This window comes from Ochotona princeps, chromosome 32 (genome assembly GCF_030435755.1).
Source record: "Ochotona princeps isolate mOchPri1 chromosome 32, mOchPri1.hap1, whole genome shotgun sequence".
NCBI lineage: Eukaryota > Metazoa > Chordata > Mammalia > Lagomorpha > Ochotonidae > Ochotona > Ochotona princeps.
Genome location: NC_080863.1, coordinates 12,977,453 through 12,994,041, shown reverse-complemented (window position 1 = coordinate 12,994,041; position 16,589 = coordinate 12,977,453). Strand labels below are relative to the sequence as shown.

Genomic DNA, 16,589 nt, shown 5'->3' with positions numbered 1-16,589 from the left:
TTGATGATGTTGATTTAGAAAAATGTTAGGTTTCTCTGTATTTTAATATATCCCTTTGCTTCTTTAGTGTATTGTACTTTTTATTCTAAAGGTATCCCACATCTTTGGTTAGATTAATTTCAAGGTATTTGAGATTCCCTTCTGCCATTCTAAAAGAGACTGTACTTAGAATTTCTTTCTCAGCCATGGAGTTTATTGTGTATACTAGAACCATCGATTTATATGGATTAATTTTGTATCCTGGTACCCTGCCAAATTCCATTATGTAGAGAATATAGAGTTATGCCACCTTCATAGTATAAAGTTAATTCCTCAGCTCCAGCTTGAATACCTTTAGTTTTTTTTATCATGCCTAATACTTTTGACAAGGACTTTAAATAGTATATTGACTAGTAGTGGTAAAAGCGGACATCCGTGTCTCATTCCAGCTCTTAGTGGAAAGGCCTGATGTACTGCCTGATGTACTGTTGGGTCCTGTTGGCTAGTAGTTTGTTGAGGATTTTTTCTGTCTATGTTCATCAGGGATATTGGTCTGTAGTTCTTCTGCTTTGTCTCCATCTGGTTTTGGTAGTTAAAGTATTAGGGTGATACTGACTTCATGGACAGAGTTTGGAAGGATGGGCTTTTTTTCTATTTGGAAAAGCTTGTTGACGATGGGGTAAGTTTTTGTTGTAACGTCTGGTAGAATTCTGCAGTGAAGCCATCTTGGACAAGGCTTTTCTTGGTTGGGAGGGATTTGATTACTGGTTCAGGCTCAGTCCTTGGTGTAAGTCATTTTTAGGTTATGAATTGCCTCATGATTCAGTTTTGATAGATTTTAAGTGTCAAAAACATCTATCCATTTATCTAGGTTTTCTGATTTGTTGGCATATAGTTGCTTGTAATAGTTCCTAATAATTCTGTGTATGTCTGAGGAATCAGCTGTTACATTTCCTTTTACATCTATGATTCTAATGGCTTCTGTCTTCACCCTACTTTTTTGGATTAGTTGGGCTATTGAGATATCTATTTCATTGATTTTTCTCAAAGAACCAACTTTTTGATTCATTGATATTATGTATTTGTTCTTTTAGTTTCTACTTGGTTTATTTCCACCCTTATTTTGATTATTTCTTCTTTTTTTTCCCCGCTAAACTTGGGGTTGCTTTGCTGTTGATTTTCTAACTCCTTCAAATGTATGGTAAGCTCATTTACTTGGTGCTTTTCTGATTTCTTACCATAAGCATGATTGAGATGAATTTTTCTCTTCACACTGCCTTGTCGTGTCCCATACGTTGTGTTGTGTTGTGTTGATGCCTTCATTGATTTCAAGCAATTTTTTAAAAAATTTCCCATTTGATTTCCTCTGTAAGCCATTTTTCTTTTAGTAGCATATTGTTCAGTCTCCAGGTGTTTGCTTGTGTTCTGAGGCATTTGAGGTATTGGTCTCCAGTTTCATTCCATCATGGTCTGAGAAGATACATAGTATAAAATCAGATTTTTTAAAATTTGCTGAGGCTTGCTTTGTGGCCTATAACATGCTCAATCCTAGAGAAAGTTCCATGTACTGATGAAAAAAAAAATGTATTCTGTGTGTGTAGGCTGAAAGGTTCTGTAGGTATTAGTTAAGTCCTTTTGCTTTAGTGTCTGGGTGAACTCTATTGTTTCCTTCCTGAGCTTCTGTCCTATAAATCTGTCCTTTGATGTTAATGGAATATTAAGCTCACACAATATTATTGTATTAAAGCCTATTTTCCCCTTTAAATCCACTATTTGTTTCATGTAGCTAGGTGCCCTGGCATTTGGTGTGTGTACATTTATTGCAGTAATCTCTTCCCGCTGACTAGATCCTTTGATCATTATGTATTGTTCTTCATCTCTTAATATTTTTCACATCAAAGACTATATTACCTGGTATAACAATGACTGCATGGACTCATTTTTCCTTTCCATTCGCCTGGAATATCTTTTTCCATCCGTTCACTTTAGTTTCTGTTGCTCTTTATTGGAGAGAGATGTCTGGTGAAGGCAACAGAACAATGGGTTTTTGTGTTTTGATCCACTCTGCTAATCTCTGACATCTGATTGATGAGTTTAAGCCCCTTACATTCAGGGTTAATATGATTAGGTAGTAATTTTGTCCTGTGAGTTTAGCAATGGGTTGTTCATTCTTTAATTTAACCTTCTGTTGTTCTTTTACTGGGATGCTCTCCACATGTACCTTTGGTTTTGATGGTTGCCATTCCTTTTCTCTGTCAAGAGGACATATTGAAGCGTCATTTGTAGAACAGGTGTGGAAGAAGTAAACTTCTTGAACTATTTTTTTACTGTGGAAAAATTTTATTTCATTTTCAAAGACAAAGGCAAACTGGGAAGTTACTCTGGGCTGACAATTTTTCTCCTTTAAAATCTGGAATGTCCTCTGAGAGGTTAGTAATGGGTCTGATTGGGATTGCTCTATATGCTAATTGATTTTTGCATATGCATATTTAAGGATCTTTTCCCTGTGTTCAACTGAAGGGAACTTGGTTATATGTCATGGTGAAGATAGCTTTTGGTCAACCCAATTGGGGTTTTTTGGTTGGTTGGTTGGTTTCCCAATTCTTTCTCCAAATAATGGAAGTATTCCTTTATTATTTGATTGAATATGTTTTTTATATATATACATTTTATTACTATTGCCATCATTATGATACAGCTCCATATTCCCTTATCCGCTCCCCAAAACCCTCCCCCCCCACCTAGTTCCTCCATATCATTACTAAAGTATAGTTCTTCATACACAATCATATGTCTATCATTGCGGGCATGGACAATGGCAGAGAGTCCAGCATCCTATTGTCAAGATATAGCGAACAGTTTCATTGTACGTCCATCTTTGTCTGGAAACAGAAATGCATACCACACTGCATCCCGACGCACTTCAACAAAGATCAGTGGAAACAATATCACATGGGTTTTGTTGTTTTCTGTTGGTTTCATCTTTTCAAAACGCTTTCTTCTGATTAAATTATTCAGTGACTCGTAGATCACGCAGTGGCATCATTCTCTTCAAGAAGGTTCTTGATTTTCGTTTCTTCAGCTACACATTAGTCATTTAATAGCATGTTATTTAACTTTTTGTTGCTGTTAATTTCTTTTTTCTCCCTGATGTTGATTTTGTTTTGTGGCTCTTCATTTAAGGGGATGTATAGTAGCTGTGTAATGGAGACTGTCATATCTAGTAACATGTCATTTAACTTCAGGCATTGTAAATTTCTATTTTTCTTTCTCTTGTTGATTTTGTATTATGACTTTTTCATTTAAGGGTATGTACAGTAGCTGTGAAATGGAGACTAACATCCAGATGTGTGAATATGTTTTTAAACTCAGCTTCTCTTTCTGTGCCTTTTGGTATTCCGATAAATCTTATATTTGGCCTTTTAACAGTGTGTCTTAATTCTCGAATAGTTATTTGGTTGTTGTTGTTTCTTTTCTTTATTATTATTTTTTTTTGCTTCACTGAAATCCACTTCCAGCTTTTTAATTGTTTCCCCATTATTAAAGGAAATGTCTTCCAATTCTGAGATTGTTTTGTCTGCCTTACTCAGTCTGTTATTGAGGCTTTCCACTGAATTTTTAATTTCTCCATTGTTTTCTTTTTTTTTTTAAAGATTTATTCATTTTATTACAAAGTCAGATATATAGAGAGGAGGAGAGACAGAGAGGAAGATCTTCCATCCGATGATTCACTCCCCAAGTGAGCCGCAACGGCCGGTGCTGCGCCAATCCGAAGACGGGAACCAGGAACCTCTTCCAGGTCTCCCATGCGGGTGCAGGGTCCCAGTGCATTAATTTCTCCATTGTTTTCTTAATTTCTTATATATCAGCTTCCATTTGATTCAGTGGTGCTATCTCCTGTGTAATATATTCCTTAAATTCCTTGCACTGTTCTATGTGCTTCTCATTGTTGAGAAAAAGCTTTTAATTTTTATAAAATTAAAAAAAAAGTTATTTTCCCCCCATTTTCTCAATGTCTTCCTCAGTTATCTCTGAGGTTGACAAAGGCTTTTGCTCCATTGTGGGCCAAACATCAGTAACATGCGTCTTCTTTTGCTCTTGATCATTGGTATTCTGCTTCTCAGATTCTTCTACTTAGGGCTGGTTTCTATGCAATGTTGTCCGTCACTATGCAGGTCAATTTTTTTTCATTGTGTTAGTACCCAGTTCTTCATTTGCAACCAGCAAGTTTAAGTCCTAGGCTCTTGTGCTAGGCTTCTACCATGGTATCCATAGTCCCAGCTCCTGGCTCACTACTCTCCAGCCCCTTTGACACTGTGCTGTGGTCCCAGCCTTGTCTGTACAATCTATCTTCCATTCTGAGCTCCAACAAGGAGAGTCACTCATTTTAACTGCTATACTAAATGACCACCAATATCTAGTATAAAGATACGGAAACTTGGGAGCCAGAATTTTGACGTGGTACTTTTAGCTGCCACCTGTGTGTTGGCATCCCGTATGCATGCTGCCTTTGTACCCGGACTGCTCCCACTTCCATTCCAGTTGCTTGCCAGGGCAGCTGAGAAAGCAGTAGAACATGATCCAACTTGTAAAGCCTCTGGTACCCAAATGGGAGACTTTCGGAAAGCTCTGGCTTCCACTCAAGCTGTTACAACCATCTGGGGAGTGGATGCACAGGTCAATGTTTCTGCCAACCTGTGTGTGTGTGCCTCTCCGTAATTCTGCCTTTCAAATAAATAAATCTATTAGAGAAAGAGAGAAATAGAAACTGGATTTCCATGTTCAAGTTCACATTGCTACAGAGCTGTGATAAAGTCATATTATAATTCAGTTCTGATAATAAAGCCTGTGTTTGCAACCATTACATACAGCATTTATTCTATGATACTTCTAGTATATCTATTTGTCATTGTTACGATTATTCATCCCTCTTAGCAATCCTTAGTACAATCCCAATCACTTTGGGTGATTCTTAACTTTTTATTTAGCTATGTTATTTTACTCACTTACTGGTTAATTGTGTCATTCATGTCATTATAATGTAATGTTTTCATTTGTTTGTTTCCATTTTTTGTCTCTATCTGCTCCTATATTTCAAGATGTATTTAAAGTGAATTATTCCTGAAATATACTTGAAAAATGTCTGTTTTACTTTAAATTTTCATCACAATATGGTGAATTTGTTAATTATAGTGCATTTTGGGGCTCGGCAGCGTGGCCTAGTGGTCAATGGCCTTGCCTTGCATGCACCAGGATTCCATATGGGCGCTGGTTCTAATCCCGGCAGCTCCACTTCCCATCCAGCTCCCTGCTTGTGGCCTGGGAAAGCAGTTGAGGACGGCCCAATGCATTGGGACCCTGCACCTGCTTAGGGGACCCGGAAGAGGTTCCAGGTTCCCAACATCAGATTGGCGCGTACCGGCCCGTTGTGGCTCACTTGGGGAGTGAAACATCGGATGGAAGCTCTTCCTCTCTGTCTCTCCTCCTCTCTGTATATCCGGCTTTCCAATAATAATAAAATCTGTAAAAAAAAATCATAGTGCATTTTGTAATTCAAAACAGCTAAAAGAGAGACTTTTGAATGTATTCAACATACATAATAAGTTCCAAGTAATGAATATGCTAATTACCCAGATCAATTATTATGCAGTTAAAACAGTATCATATTATACCCCATAAATAAATATAGTTATTTTACCAATCATATAAGTAATGTTGCTATAGATCTCTATTTTTACCTATGTATTTAAGCAGAATGCATTTTAATGTCTATTTAATACATTGCTTTAAGACAATGCAGCCTTCCTTATAGAACGTAAACATTTTTTATGACTTTCATGAAATTTTACTTCTTTGAAAGGGTAGAGCAGTAGAGAGATCCCACCTGTTGGTTTACTCCACAAACATATAGTGATACTACCAGAATTTTGAATACTTTTGAATGATTATTTTCTTTTTTTTTTTTTAAGATTTATTTTCTTTTTATTTTTATTACAAGGTCAGATATACTGAGAGAAGGAGAGATAGAGAGGAAGTGGAGCTGCCAGGATTAGAACCAGCGGCCATATGGGATCAAGGCAAGGACCTTAGCCACTAGGCCACGCTGCCGAGCCCGAATGATTATTTTCTAAAACTTTTTTCACAAGGTGCTCAGGTCCTTGACCCCTTGGGTGAGGTTTACTGTAGTTCCATGAAGGGTAGGCAGGGTCTAAGCAAAGAAAGACTGTGAAGGAAAGACATAGAAAATTTGTGAGACCAGAAAACCAATACATAGGGGGATGACTGGCGTGTTATGGATGTGATAAGATATACATTCCCTCAACTGTGACCATGCTGAAAGCTTTCATTAGATGGATGCTTCATCCTGGCTTGCCTCTTGTATAGCTCTCAGCACAAAAGCATCTGAGTGAGTTGGATGTTCTTTGGTCCAGCTCTGCTACTATAGTTTCACCACTTTCCCTTAAACCTATGTGAAGTCATCCATGGCTGTCAATCTTCGGCGAATCAAAGGTAGATCCAAGAATGTCTTATTGAGTGGAATCATTTTGTGAATCCAGCAAAAGCAATTTGCTCTATAATGTACGCAAGACGTTATCTTTCACTATATAGAATAAGGATTGAAATACAAGAGATAAAATGGATATCAAGTCAATAGCTTTTATTTTGGAGAGCTGTGTGTGAAGAAGAAGGAGAAAGAGAAGGGAAAGGAAGGGCGGAAAAGGAAAAAGGAGAAGGATTTTCCTCCATGTCTATTGTGAAAACATGTCATTCGGTCTGTGCAGAAGTGAGAAAAACCTGTGCCCACACACTTGCTGCAAACATCCGCGTGATTGCTTCACGAGATGGGCTTGGGACTGAGAGATTGGATAGCCAGCAGGAGACAGAACCTGTTCACAGGGCATGTTCTCAGGCTGCTCTTTCTCTTACCTCTTCTGACACTGTCTTCACTTCAACTCGCTGGATGAATTGATTTCATGTTGCTCATAGGTCGTTTGAATCAGCAAAAAGTATGCTAATGTCGCTGTGTTCATCAGTTCATTTTATGGCCTTCCCCATTCTTGTCCTGTCAGTGCTTGAGGCACGACAGTGCAGTGCAATGACAGAAGAGTGAAGGTCATTGTGTGCCTGGCCCCAGCTACCCAGAAAGCATGAAAGTTGGGTGTTGCTCTGCAAAGCAGGCAGCCTTTGCTGTTTAAGCATTAAGTAGTTACCAAATCAAAAATATTTGTAGTAATATTTGGTAACAACTCTAACATGGAATGTGAAAGCTAGCTATGATGCTACAGAATTTGTAAAAAATGGATATTTCTCCATAGATAAAATTATGACGTTAAACTAATCATGTGACTTTTCATGGTTTATAATTTCTAAATGCGCATCTCAATTGATATAGACTAACAGCAATATTCTCAGTAACACCAAGTCTGGGTACTTTTATACACTATTTAATGTGTCTTTAAAAAGCAGTGACTTTTTGGAATTTCACAACAGTGACAGTATCTCATGTGTTCTCTGTATTTCTGCTAGGTAAGTGTCCCAGCATCCTGGTGTGACCTGTAGCCAACACAGAGCTTATCTTGGATTCTTTCATTATTCTCTCCCTGACCCTCCATATCCAAAAGCATTAATTATGTCAGTGAAAAAAGTCAATATTAATATTTACTTCACACTTTCAACTTTATCCCCAAGTTAATGTTTTAAAAAGATAAGCATCTATTTTAAGAAATATGGGATGGACTTATAAAAGGATAGAGCATTAACACTAGAAAATCAAATGTCATTAAGAATTGACATTTACATGAAACAGATTAAATGAGAACCAATATTAGCTTTAGATATGCTTTTAGAATATTTATATGTAAAATTTGATTCATGCATATATGTTACTTTTACTGTAATTCTCTAATTTTTTTCTTAGACACTGGGTATTTGAAAAAAAAAAAGTCTCAGAATTATGTCTCAGTTCTTAAATAATGGTTTGAGAATCATGAAAGGGCCATGTTTTCAGTTTAACCATCTAACGTTTTCCTGTATCTTTTCCTCCATGCTAGGAGAAGGAAGATGATAAGTCAGACACGTCCAGTTCCCAGCAGCCTAAAAGCCCACAAGGTCTCAGCGACACAGGCTATTCTTCCGATGGAATATCAGGTTCGCTTGGTGAAATTCCAAGTCTTCTACCAAGTGATGAAAAAGACTTGCTCAAGGGGCTCAAAAAAGACTCTTTCTCACAAGAAAGCAGCCCAACCAGTCCCTCGGATTTAGCCAAGTTAGAAAGTACAGTCCTATCCATTTTGGAAGCTCAGACAAGTACATTTATTGACGAAAAATCAGAAAAGAAGTCCCAACCTCGTGGGGCGTCACCCGAGAAGCTCACAGAGCAACAGAAAATTCATGCTACACCTGAAGCATTAGAAATTCCCACTGCAGTAGAGGAGCTCAAGGAGGGCCAAGAGGAAAAGAAAGACATTTTGAAGAAAGAGAGCCTGCCAGGCATTCCTGCCAGCAAGGACCACAAAGCCAAGTCCGAGCTCGTTGAAGACGTGACTGCGAGAAGACAGCCTTATGATTCCATTGACGACAGTAGCGAAAGTGAAAACTCCCCTGTGCCACAGAGAAAACGGAGAGCAAGCATTGGTTCCTCCAGCAGTGATGACTACAAACAAGAGGACAGCCAAGGATCTGGGGAGGAGGAGGAGGAGGACTTCATCCGAAAACAGATCCTGGAGATGAGCGCGGATGAAGACGCTTCGGCTTCCGAAGATGATGAGTTTATTAGAAACCAGCTCAAAGAGATCAGTATTACGGAGAGCCCGAGGAAGGAAGAGGCAAAAGGGAAGGGGAAAATAGCGCCCAGCAAACACAGACGGATAACTCGAAAAAGTTACGCAAGCTTCGATGATGATGCGGGGAGACGGCATTCTTGGCATGATGAGGATGAGGAAGCATTTGACGAGAGTCCGGAGCTGAAATACCGGGAAACCAAAAGTCAGGAGAGTGAAGAACTTGTGGTCTCTGGAGGAGGAGGGCTCCGTCGATTCAAAACTATAGAGCTCAACAGCACCGTAACCGAGAAATACTCAGCCGTGCCCTCCCAGAAGAAAACAGCTTTGTATTTTGACGACGAACCAGAGTTGGAAATGGAAAGTCTCACGGACTCACCAGAAGACAGATCGCGGGGAGAAGGATCTTCGAGTCTTCATGCTTCCAGCTTCACTCCTGGCACGTCCCCAACGTCGGTGTCCTCGCTCGATGAGGACAGCGACAGCAGCCCCAGTCACAAAACAGGAGAGAGCAAACAACAGCGCAAGGCGCGACACAGATCGCATGGCCCGCTCCTGCCCACCATCGAAGATTCTTCGGAAGAGGAAGAGCTGAGGGAGGAGGAGGAATTACTGAAAGAGCAAGAAAAGCAGCGAGAATTAGAGCAGCAACAAAGGAAGAGTTCGAGCAAGAAATCCAAGAAAGACAAAGATGAACTCCGAGCTCAGAGAAGGAGGGAGAGGCCCAAGACGCCCCCCAGTAACCTCTCTCCCATCGAAGACGCATCTCCTACGGAAGAATTACGTCAGGCTGCTGAGATGGAGGAGCTGCACAGGTCTTCCTGTTCGGAATATTCACCTAGCATAGAATCGGATCCAGAAGGTTTTGAAATAAGCCCGGAGAAAATAATTGAAGTACAGAAAGTATATAAATTGCCCACAGCTGTGTCTTTGTACTCGCCCACTGATGAGCAGTCGCTTAGGCAGAAAGAAGGTGATCAGAAAACATTAAAAAGTGCTGAGGAGATGTATGAAGAAATGATGCACAAAACCCATAAATATAAAGCTTTTTCAGCTGCAAACGACCGAGATGAAGTGTTTGAAAAAGAGCCTTTATACGGTGGGATGCTGATAGAGGATTATATTTACGAATCCTTAGTAGAGGATACCTATAACGGATCAGCAGATGGTGGGCTGCTCATGAGGCAAGAAGAAGAACACGGACTTCTGCAACAGAGAGGCAGAGAGGCCAAAGTTAGGCTTCCGGAACACATTTATGAGGATCCTATGCAGAAAATTGCAGACCTCCAGAAAGAGTTTTATGAGTTAGAAAGTTTACATTCCATCATGCCTCAAGAAGACATTGTGTCAAGCTCTTTCATCATGCCAGAAAGTCATGAGATAGTGGATCTGGGTTCCATGGCCACGTCTACCGGTGAAGAGAAAAAGCTGTTACTAGATGCTGATGCTGCCTATGAGGAACTCCTGAGAAGACAACAGATGCAGTTGATGGCTGGATCCAGCCCAAGCCAGCTGCCCATGGTGGACGATACGACAGAATCCACGATGGATTTTGACAGGTTGCCTGATGCATCTTTGACATCAAGTATCATCTCAGGAGCATCTCTCACTGATTCCACGAGCAGTGCAACACTCTCCATCCCAGATGTTAAAATCACCCAACATTTTTCAGCAGAAGACATCGAGGAGGAGTATGTCACCAGTTACACAAGAGAAATTCAAGAAATCATTGCCCATGAATCATTGATTTTGACCTACTCAGAGCCTTCCGAAAGTGCTACATCAGTCCCACCCTCCGACACAGCTTCTCTCACTTCATCTGTTTCTTCAGTTTGCACCACAGATAGCTCCTCCCCCATCACTACCCTAGACAGCCTAGCCACTGTTTATACAGAGTCTATGGACACAATAACTAAACTGGAAGATTCTGGGGAAGTCTCTTCATCAACTTATTTTCCAGGCAGTATTATAGACTACCCAGAAGAAATCAGTATGTCTTTGGATCAGTCCACCACGTCAGATGGTAGAACTGGTGATGATCATGTCATGATTTCCGTACGTGATATGGCACCTGCCATCATAGAATCGGTAGAAGCCATACCCGAGGAGCCCATTGCTGATACCATTCCTAAAGATTTACCTGTATCTGAGAAAGATTCAGTGAAAGTCAAGAAGGATACTGGCAATGGGATTATTTTGGAAATTCTGGAAGCTTATAAAGATAAAAGGGAGGGGTTTGACGACGAACCAACAAAAATTAGCTCTTCTGAAACGGTATCGGAACACCCGCTCTCTCCTTTGGTGGCCCCTACAAAGGAGGAGCTTTCAAGTACGTGTTTTACAACTGGAGAAGTCTTTGGTCGGGAGCAACCTGCTTCTCAGTTGGCATTTGGCAGTCCTTCTAGTCCCCCTCTTCCAACTAAAACTCGTCCATTCTTACGAAGTCCTTCTTTGGACATAGCAGCTCAACCTCCACCGCCTCCTCCTCCCCCTTCACCTCCTCCTCCTCCACCTCCTCCACCTCCTCCTCCTCCTCCACCACCACTACCTCCACCAACCTCACCTAAACCAACTGTTCATCCTAAAACAAAATCACCAATTACAACGCCAGTGACTCTAGCTGCTCCGGCTACAGCTCTGGTTGACGCCATTAGTACCGCAGAGATCACAGCAGATCAGAGAAGCAGTGGATTGCCTGTAACCAAAGTATGTGCCCCCGCACCTCCTCCTGTTCCTCCCAAGCCTTCTTCAATTCCATCTGGCCTTGTATTTACACATAGGCCTGAGCCAAGCAAACCTCCCGTTGCCCCTAAACCATCTGTTCCCCAGTTACCTGTAATGACACAAAAACCAACAGAAATACAGCCAAAACCAACAGGTCTATCTTTAACTTCAAGTATGACCTTAAATTTAGTGACTTCTGCAGATTATAAAATCCCCTCCCCAACCTCCCCACTTTCCCCACACTCTAACAAGTCTTCACCAAGATTTTCAAAATCCCTTATGGAAACGTATGTGGTCATTACACTGCCATCTGAACCTGGGACTCCGACAGATTCTTCAGTTAGTCAAGCAATTACCAGTTGGCCCTTGGGATCACCCCCCAAAGATCTGGTTTCTGTTGAGCCAGTATTTTCTGTAGTTCCTCCTGTAACCAGTGCGGAAATTCTGAGTTCTTCTGATCAGACACATGGTAGCTTGGGAGTTCTGGAGACACTTTCTTCTGCCCCTATTACAACACCATCTTCAGTTCACGCACCACCACCATCAATTTCTCAGCTGCTCACAGCTGTGGCTTCAAAAGCTGAGATTTCAGCAGTTAGAAGCACAGTCCCTGCTATGGGTCTTGGCAGTGTTTCTATCTCGATTCCTCCAGAACCACTGGCTTCAGGTGACCTACATGGGGAGAAGCTGCAGTATAAGGAAAATGGAACATCACAACTTGATGGTGATGTCATTGATTTGCGTACAGTACCAAAAGTAGACGCTAAAGCAACAGAGATAGGTGTGGATCTTTCTGCTCCCACAATGGATGTGAAAAGGCAAGCTTCAGTCAGTGAAGTCTATGGGAGGCAAATTAGTGCCATCCAACCCTCTGTTATAAATCTCAGCGCAACTTCATCAGTGGTAACTGTGGCATCCCTGGATGCCGGGACAGTGACTGCTGTCACATGTACACCTAGTGCCAGTTACGCCAGAGGTACAGAAAGCCTAGTTGGTTTAGAAAATGCAATGACAACACCACTTGAGCTTACCACATCGAAGCATACTGAGCCTTCTTACAGGATGCCAAGTAGCCAGGCCTTTCCCATGGTTGGAGACGAAGCACCAATAAACTTATCTCTAGGTACTTCAGCAAATGCAGTGACATCTGCTATGACGAAACCAGTCACTGTGCCTCCTGTGAGAGTCACAAATGGATGGTCTGATAGCACCGTAGCCCAGGGAATCCCTGATGGAGAAGCAGTGGACCTCAGTACAACGAAGTCTCACAGAACTGTTGTAACAATGGATAAATCCACTTCAGGTACGGTGACTAAAATAGTAGAAGATGACGAAAAGCCTGTTGATTTGACAGCAGGGCGAAGAGCAGTGTGCTGTGATGTGGTTTATAAGTTACCTTTTGGAAGGAGTTGCACCGCGCAACAGCCCGCAACCACTCTTCCCGAGGATCGTTACGGTTATAGAGATGACCACTATCAGTATGACCGATCAGGACCATATGGCTATCGATGGACTGGAGGAATGAAACCTTCCATGTCGGACACTAACTTAGCAGAAGCTGGACATTTTTTCTATAAAAGTAAGAATTCTTTTGATTATTCTGGAGGAACTGATGCAGCAGTAGATCTAACTTCAGGGAGAGTTCCCACAGGTCAGTATGAAGTGGCAACCGACCTTTCTTTGAAATATCATTATGGTGTCCCTCATCTCATTTCAGGATGAAAGTAAGGTACCATTTCCAATTTTGTTACTTTTATTTTTATTTGTTGCTATGGCAACATATGTGGGAGTACATTGTGCTTTAATTTCTTCATTTTTTTTTTAAAATTTGGTTCTGCCGGAAGTCCACCTGCATGTGCCTGCATGTTCGACAATCCTTTGATTCTGCATCCAATTAGCTTAACATATGGATTTGCATGCAGTTCCATTGAGTATGTTCATCAAGATGAGCGGGTTTTCACACCCCAAAAGCGTTCCTTCTGGAAACCGGACTGTAACTGTACCCTGTATTTCAGGTGAGGTAATGGACTATTCAAGCAAGACGACAGGTCCATATCCCGAAACTCGACAAGTTATTTCAGGCGTTGGGATTAGTACCCCACAATATTCCACAGCAAGAATGACTCCACCTCCAGGACCCCAGTATGGAGTGGGCAGTGTCTTGAGGTCATCCAATGGTATTGTCTATTCCTCAGTAGCAACTCCAATACCTTCCACATTTGCTATCACCACGCAGCCTGGTTCCATTTTTAGCACTACCGTTAGGGATTTGTCTGGTCTTCATACCACAGATACGGTGGCTTCGTTATCTGCCCTGCAGCAGAGCCAGCCAATACCTAGAACATATTTCATGACAACCGGCGTGTCTGAATCAGACGTTGCCATAACAGGCTCTGATATCAGTGCCAGTTTGCAAACTATCGCTATGGAGACTCTCACTACTGAAACCATAGACTCTCTTCCCGCTTTAACCACAGCATCCGAAGTCTTTTCTGAGGTGATGGGAGATGAAGGCACTCTTGTCATCATCCCCGAAGAAGACAAACAACAACAGCAACTTGACTTGGAGCGAGAGCTCTTGGAGCTGGAGAAAATCAAGCAGCAACGCTTCGCTGAGGAACTGGAGTGGGAGCGTCAGGAGATTCAAAGGTTTCGAGAACAAGAAAAGATCATGATGCAAAAAAAGCTGGAGGAGCTGCAGTCCATGAAGCAACACCTTCTCTATCAGCAGGAAGAGGAGCGGCAGGCTCAGTTCATGATGAGGCAGGAGACGTTGGCTCAGCAGCAGTTGCAGCTGGAGCAGATCCAGCAGCTGCAGCAGCAGCTGCAGCAGCAGCTCGAGGAGCAGAAAATTCGTCAGATCTACCAGTATAACTATGATCCTACCGGAACTGCTTCTCCGCAAACCACCACGGAGCAGGCAATCTTGGAGGGTCAGTATGCGGCCCCAGAAGGCAGTCAGTTTTGGGCGGCTGAGGATGCCACCACCACAGCATCGGCTGTTGTAGCAATTGAAATACCACAGAGCCAGGGATGGTACACAGTCCAGTCTGACGGTGTGACTCAGTACATTGCTCCGCCTGGCATTCTGAGCACCGTTTCAGAAATACCTCTGGCAGAGGCTGTCGTACAAGAGGAGAAACAACCCAAAAAGAGGAGCTCTGTAGCGAAAGCCCGTGGGCAGTATGATGAAATAGGAGAAACTACGACAGATGAGCCCAGATGTTTTAAGAAGATAGCGGACAGTGGTGTCCAAACCGATGATGAAGATGCCGCAGATCGGAGTTACGTGAGTAGGAGGAGGAGACCTAAAAAAAGTGTTGATACCAGCATGCAAACTGACGATGAAGAGCAGGATGAATGGGATATGCCTGCTAGGGCAAGGAGGAAAGCGCGGGTAGGGAAATACGGTGACAGCACAGCAGAAGCTGACAAGACCAAGCCCAGCGCCAAAGTCTCCAGCATAGCAGTTCAAACAGTAGCAGAGATCTCTGTGCAAACCGAACCAGTTGGAACCATAAGAACACCTTCCATACGAGCGCGAGTGGATGCCAAGGTAGAAATAATTAAACACATTTCAGCACCTGAAAAGACTTACAAAGGGGGCAGTTTAGGATGTCAAACAGAAGCAGACGCAGACACACAGAGTCCTCCATATCTGAGTGCCACATCTCCACCCAAAGAAAAGACACGCCCAACACCTTTAGAGATCGGTTACTCATCTCACCTCCGGGCAGATTCCACACTGCAGCTGGCTCCTTCCCCACCCAAATCTCCAAAAGTCCTTTTTTCACCCATCTCACCACTTTCACCAGGCAAAGCCTTAGAATCAGCCTTTGTGCCTTACGAAAAGCCCCTCCCTGATGATATAAGTCCACAGAAAGTACTGCATCCAGATATGGCTAAAGTTCCCCCAGCAAGTCCTAAGACAGCCAAGACGATGCAGCGTTCTCTGTCTGACCCAAAGCCTCTGAGTCCAACAGCAGACGAAAGTTCCAGGGCTTCTTTTCAGTATACCGAGGGCTTCACGGTAAGAGTGATTCTTTACAGTTAGAAGACAATGGATGAATTGTTGTTAACCATGTGTTTGCAGACGGTGAAAGGTAATTACGCCCCAGACTGATTTAGGACCATTGCATTAGAAATTTGGGGAAAGTAGAAAACCTACATTAAGTTGAAGTACAAAAGAACCAAAGAGAAGGGAGGTAAACTGAAGTTTATTCTTTTGTGACTTTGATAAGGTTGGAAGGGTTTTTCTCATATCAAAATGTTTAATTATACGAATTACAGGACTGATACCAGTAATGCAACTTTCATTTTCAAACATGATAGAATAGACATTGAACATAATCAGATAAGGTGAAGAATGACGTTAAGGTCACATCCTTGATATTTGAGTTCATCGATAGCAGGGCCGTTGGAGGATAATCTGGTTTGTGCCCTCTTTATCCACCCAGATTGTTTTCATAAAAAGCCTAGAACATTTACTGGGTAAAAAGAGATGAAAAAATAATATTGTCAACACAGCTCATACATCTATGTTTACATATTTCTGGCAGCTATCCTAGCATAAACTCAAGCAAACCTTAACTCTAGTTTAAATTGCAAAAAGGATGTTCACGTCGGAGTAATAGAAACTTACCAATACAACCAAACTTCTGTTGAAATTAAAAGTTCTCTTGATGCAGTTTCTGAACTACATGTTCAAGTCCAGGGGCTTCTAAAAAGGTGTTTCTGAATGCCGTGCTCACATTGACCCATATTGTAAACATTGGCTACAGCTGAGAAAATTAGCATTAACTAGAACCATCAGCCCATTTGCAGGCAAATCAGTGGTAATACCAATAAGTTAAAGTTCATTTGAAGTTTTCTAGTGTCATGTTTTCTCAACAACACACCTTAAAAGTAAAATTGTTTAATTGACACGTAGGTAAGGTTTGTGGGGTCGGAGTCCACCAATGCAAGTTTACCAGAGTTATTTCATATATCACTTTGTTTCTGGAATTCAATTTATTCTGAAAAAGTGATTTTTAGTTCAGTTATGTTTATACATTTATTTTTATAGCTTTGGTCTATAAACTTATTTAGTTACATGGACATTTTTGA

At 41.6% G+C, this 16,589-nt stretch overlaps 1 protein-coding gene across 1 annotated transcript in view; it reads left to right on the top strand.

Annotated features, from left to right (window-relative positions):
- Window positions 1-16,589, top strand: part of PCLO (piccolo presynaptic cytomatrix protein) — a 371,035-nt gene that overhangs the window by 186,733 nt on the left and 167,713 nt on the right. The window contains exons 5-6 of the mRNA XM_058657508.1: window positions 8,031-13,134; window positions 13,499-15,513. Of these exons, the coding sequence (XP_058513491.1) occupies window positions 8,031-13,134; window positions 13,499-15,513 (7,119 nt within the window). The remainder of the gene's footprint in view (window positions 1-8,030; window positions 13,135-13,498; window positions 15,514-16,589) is intronic.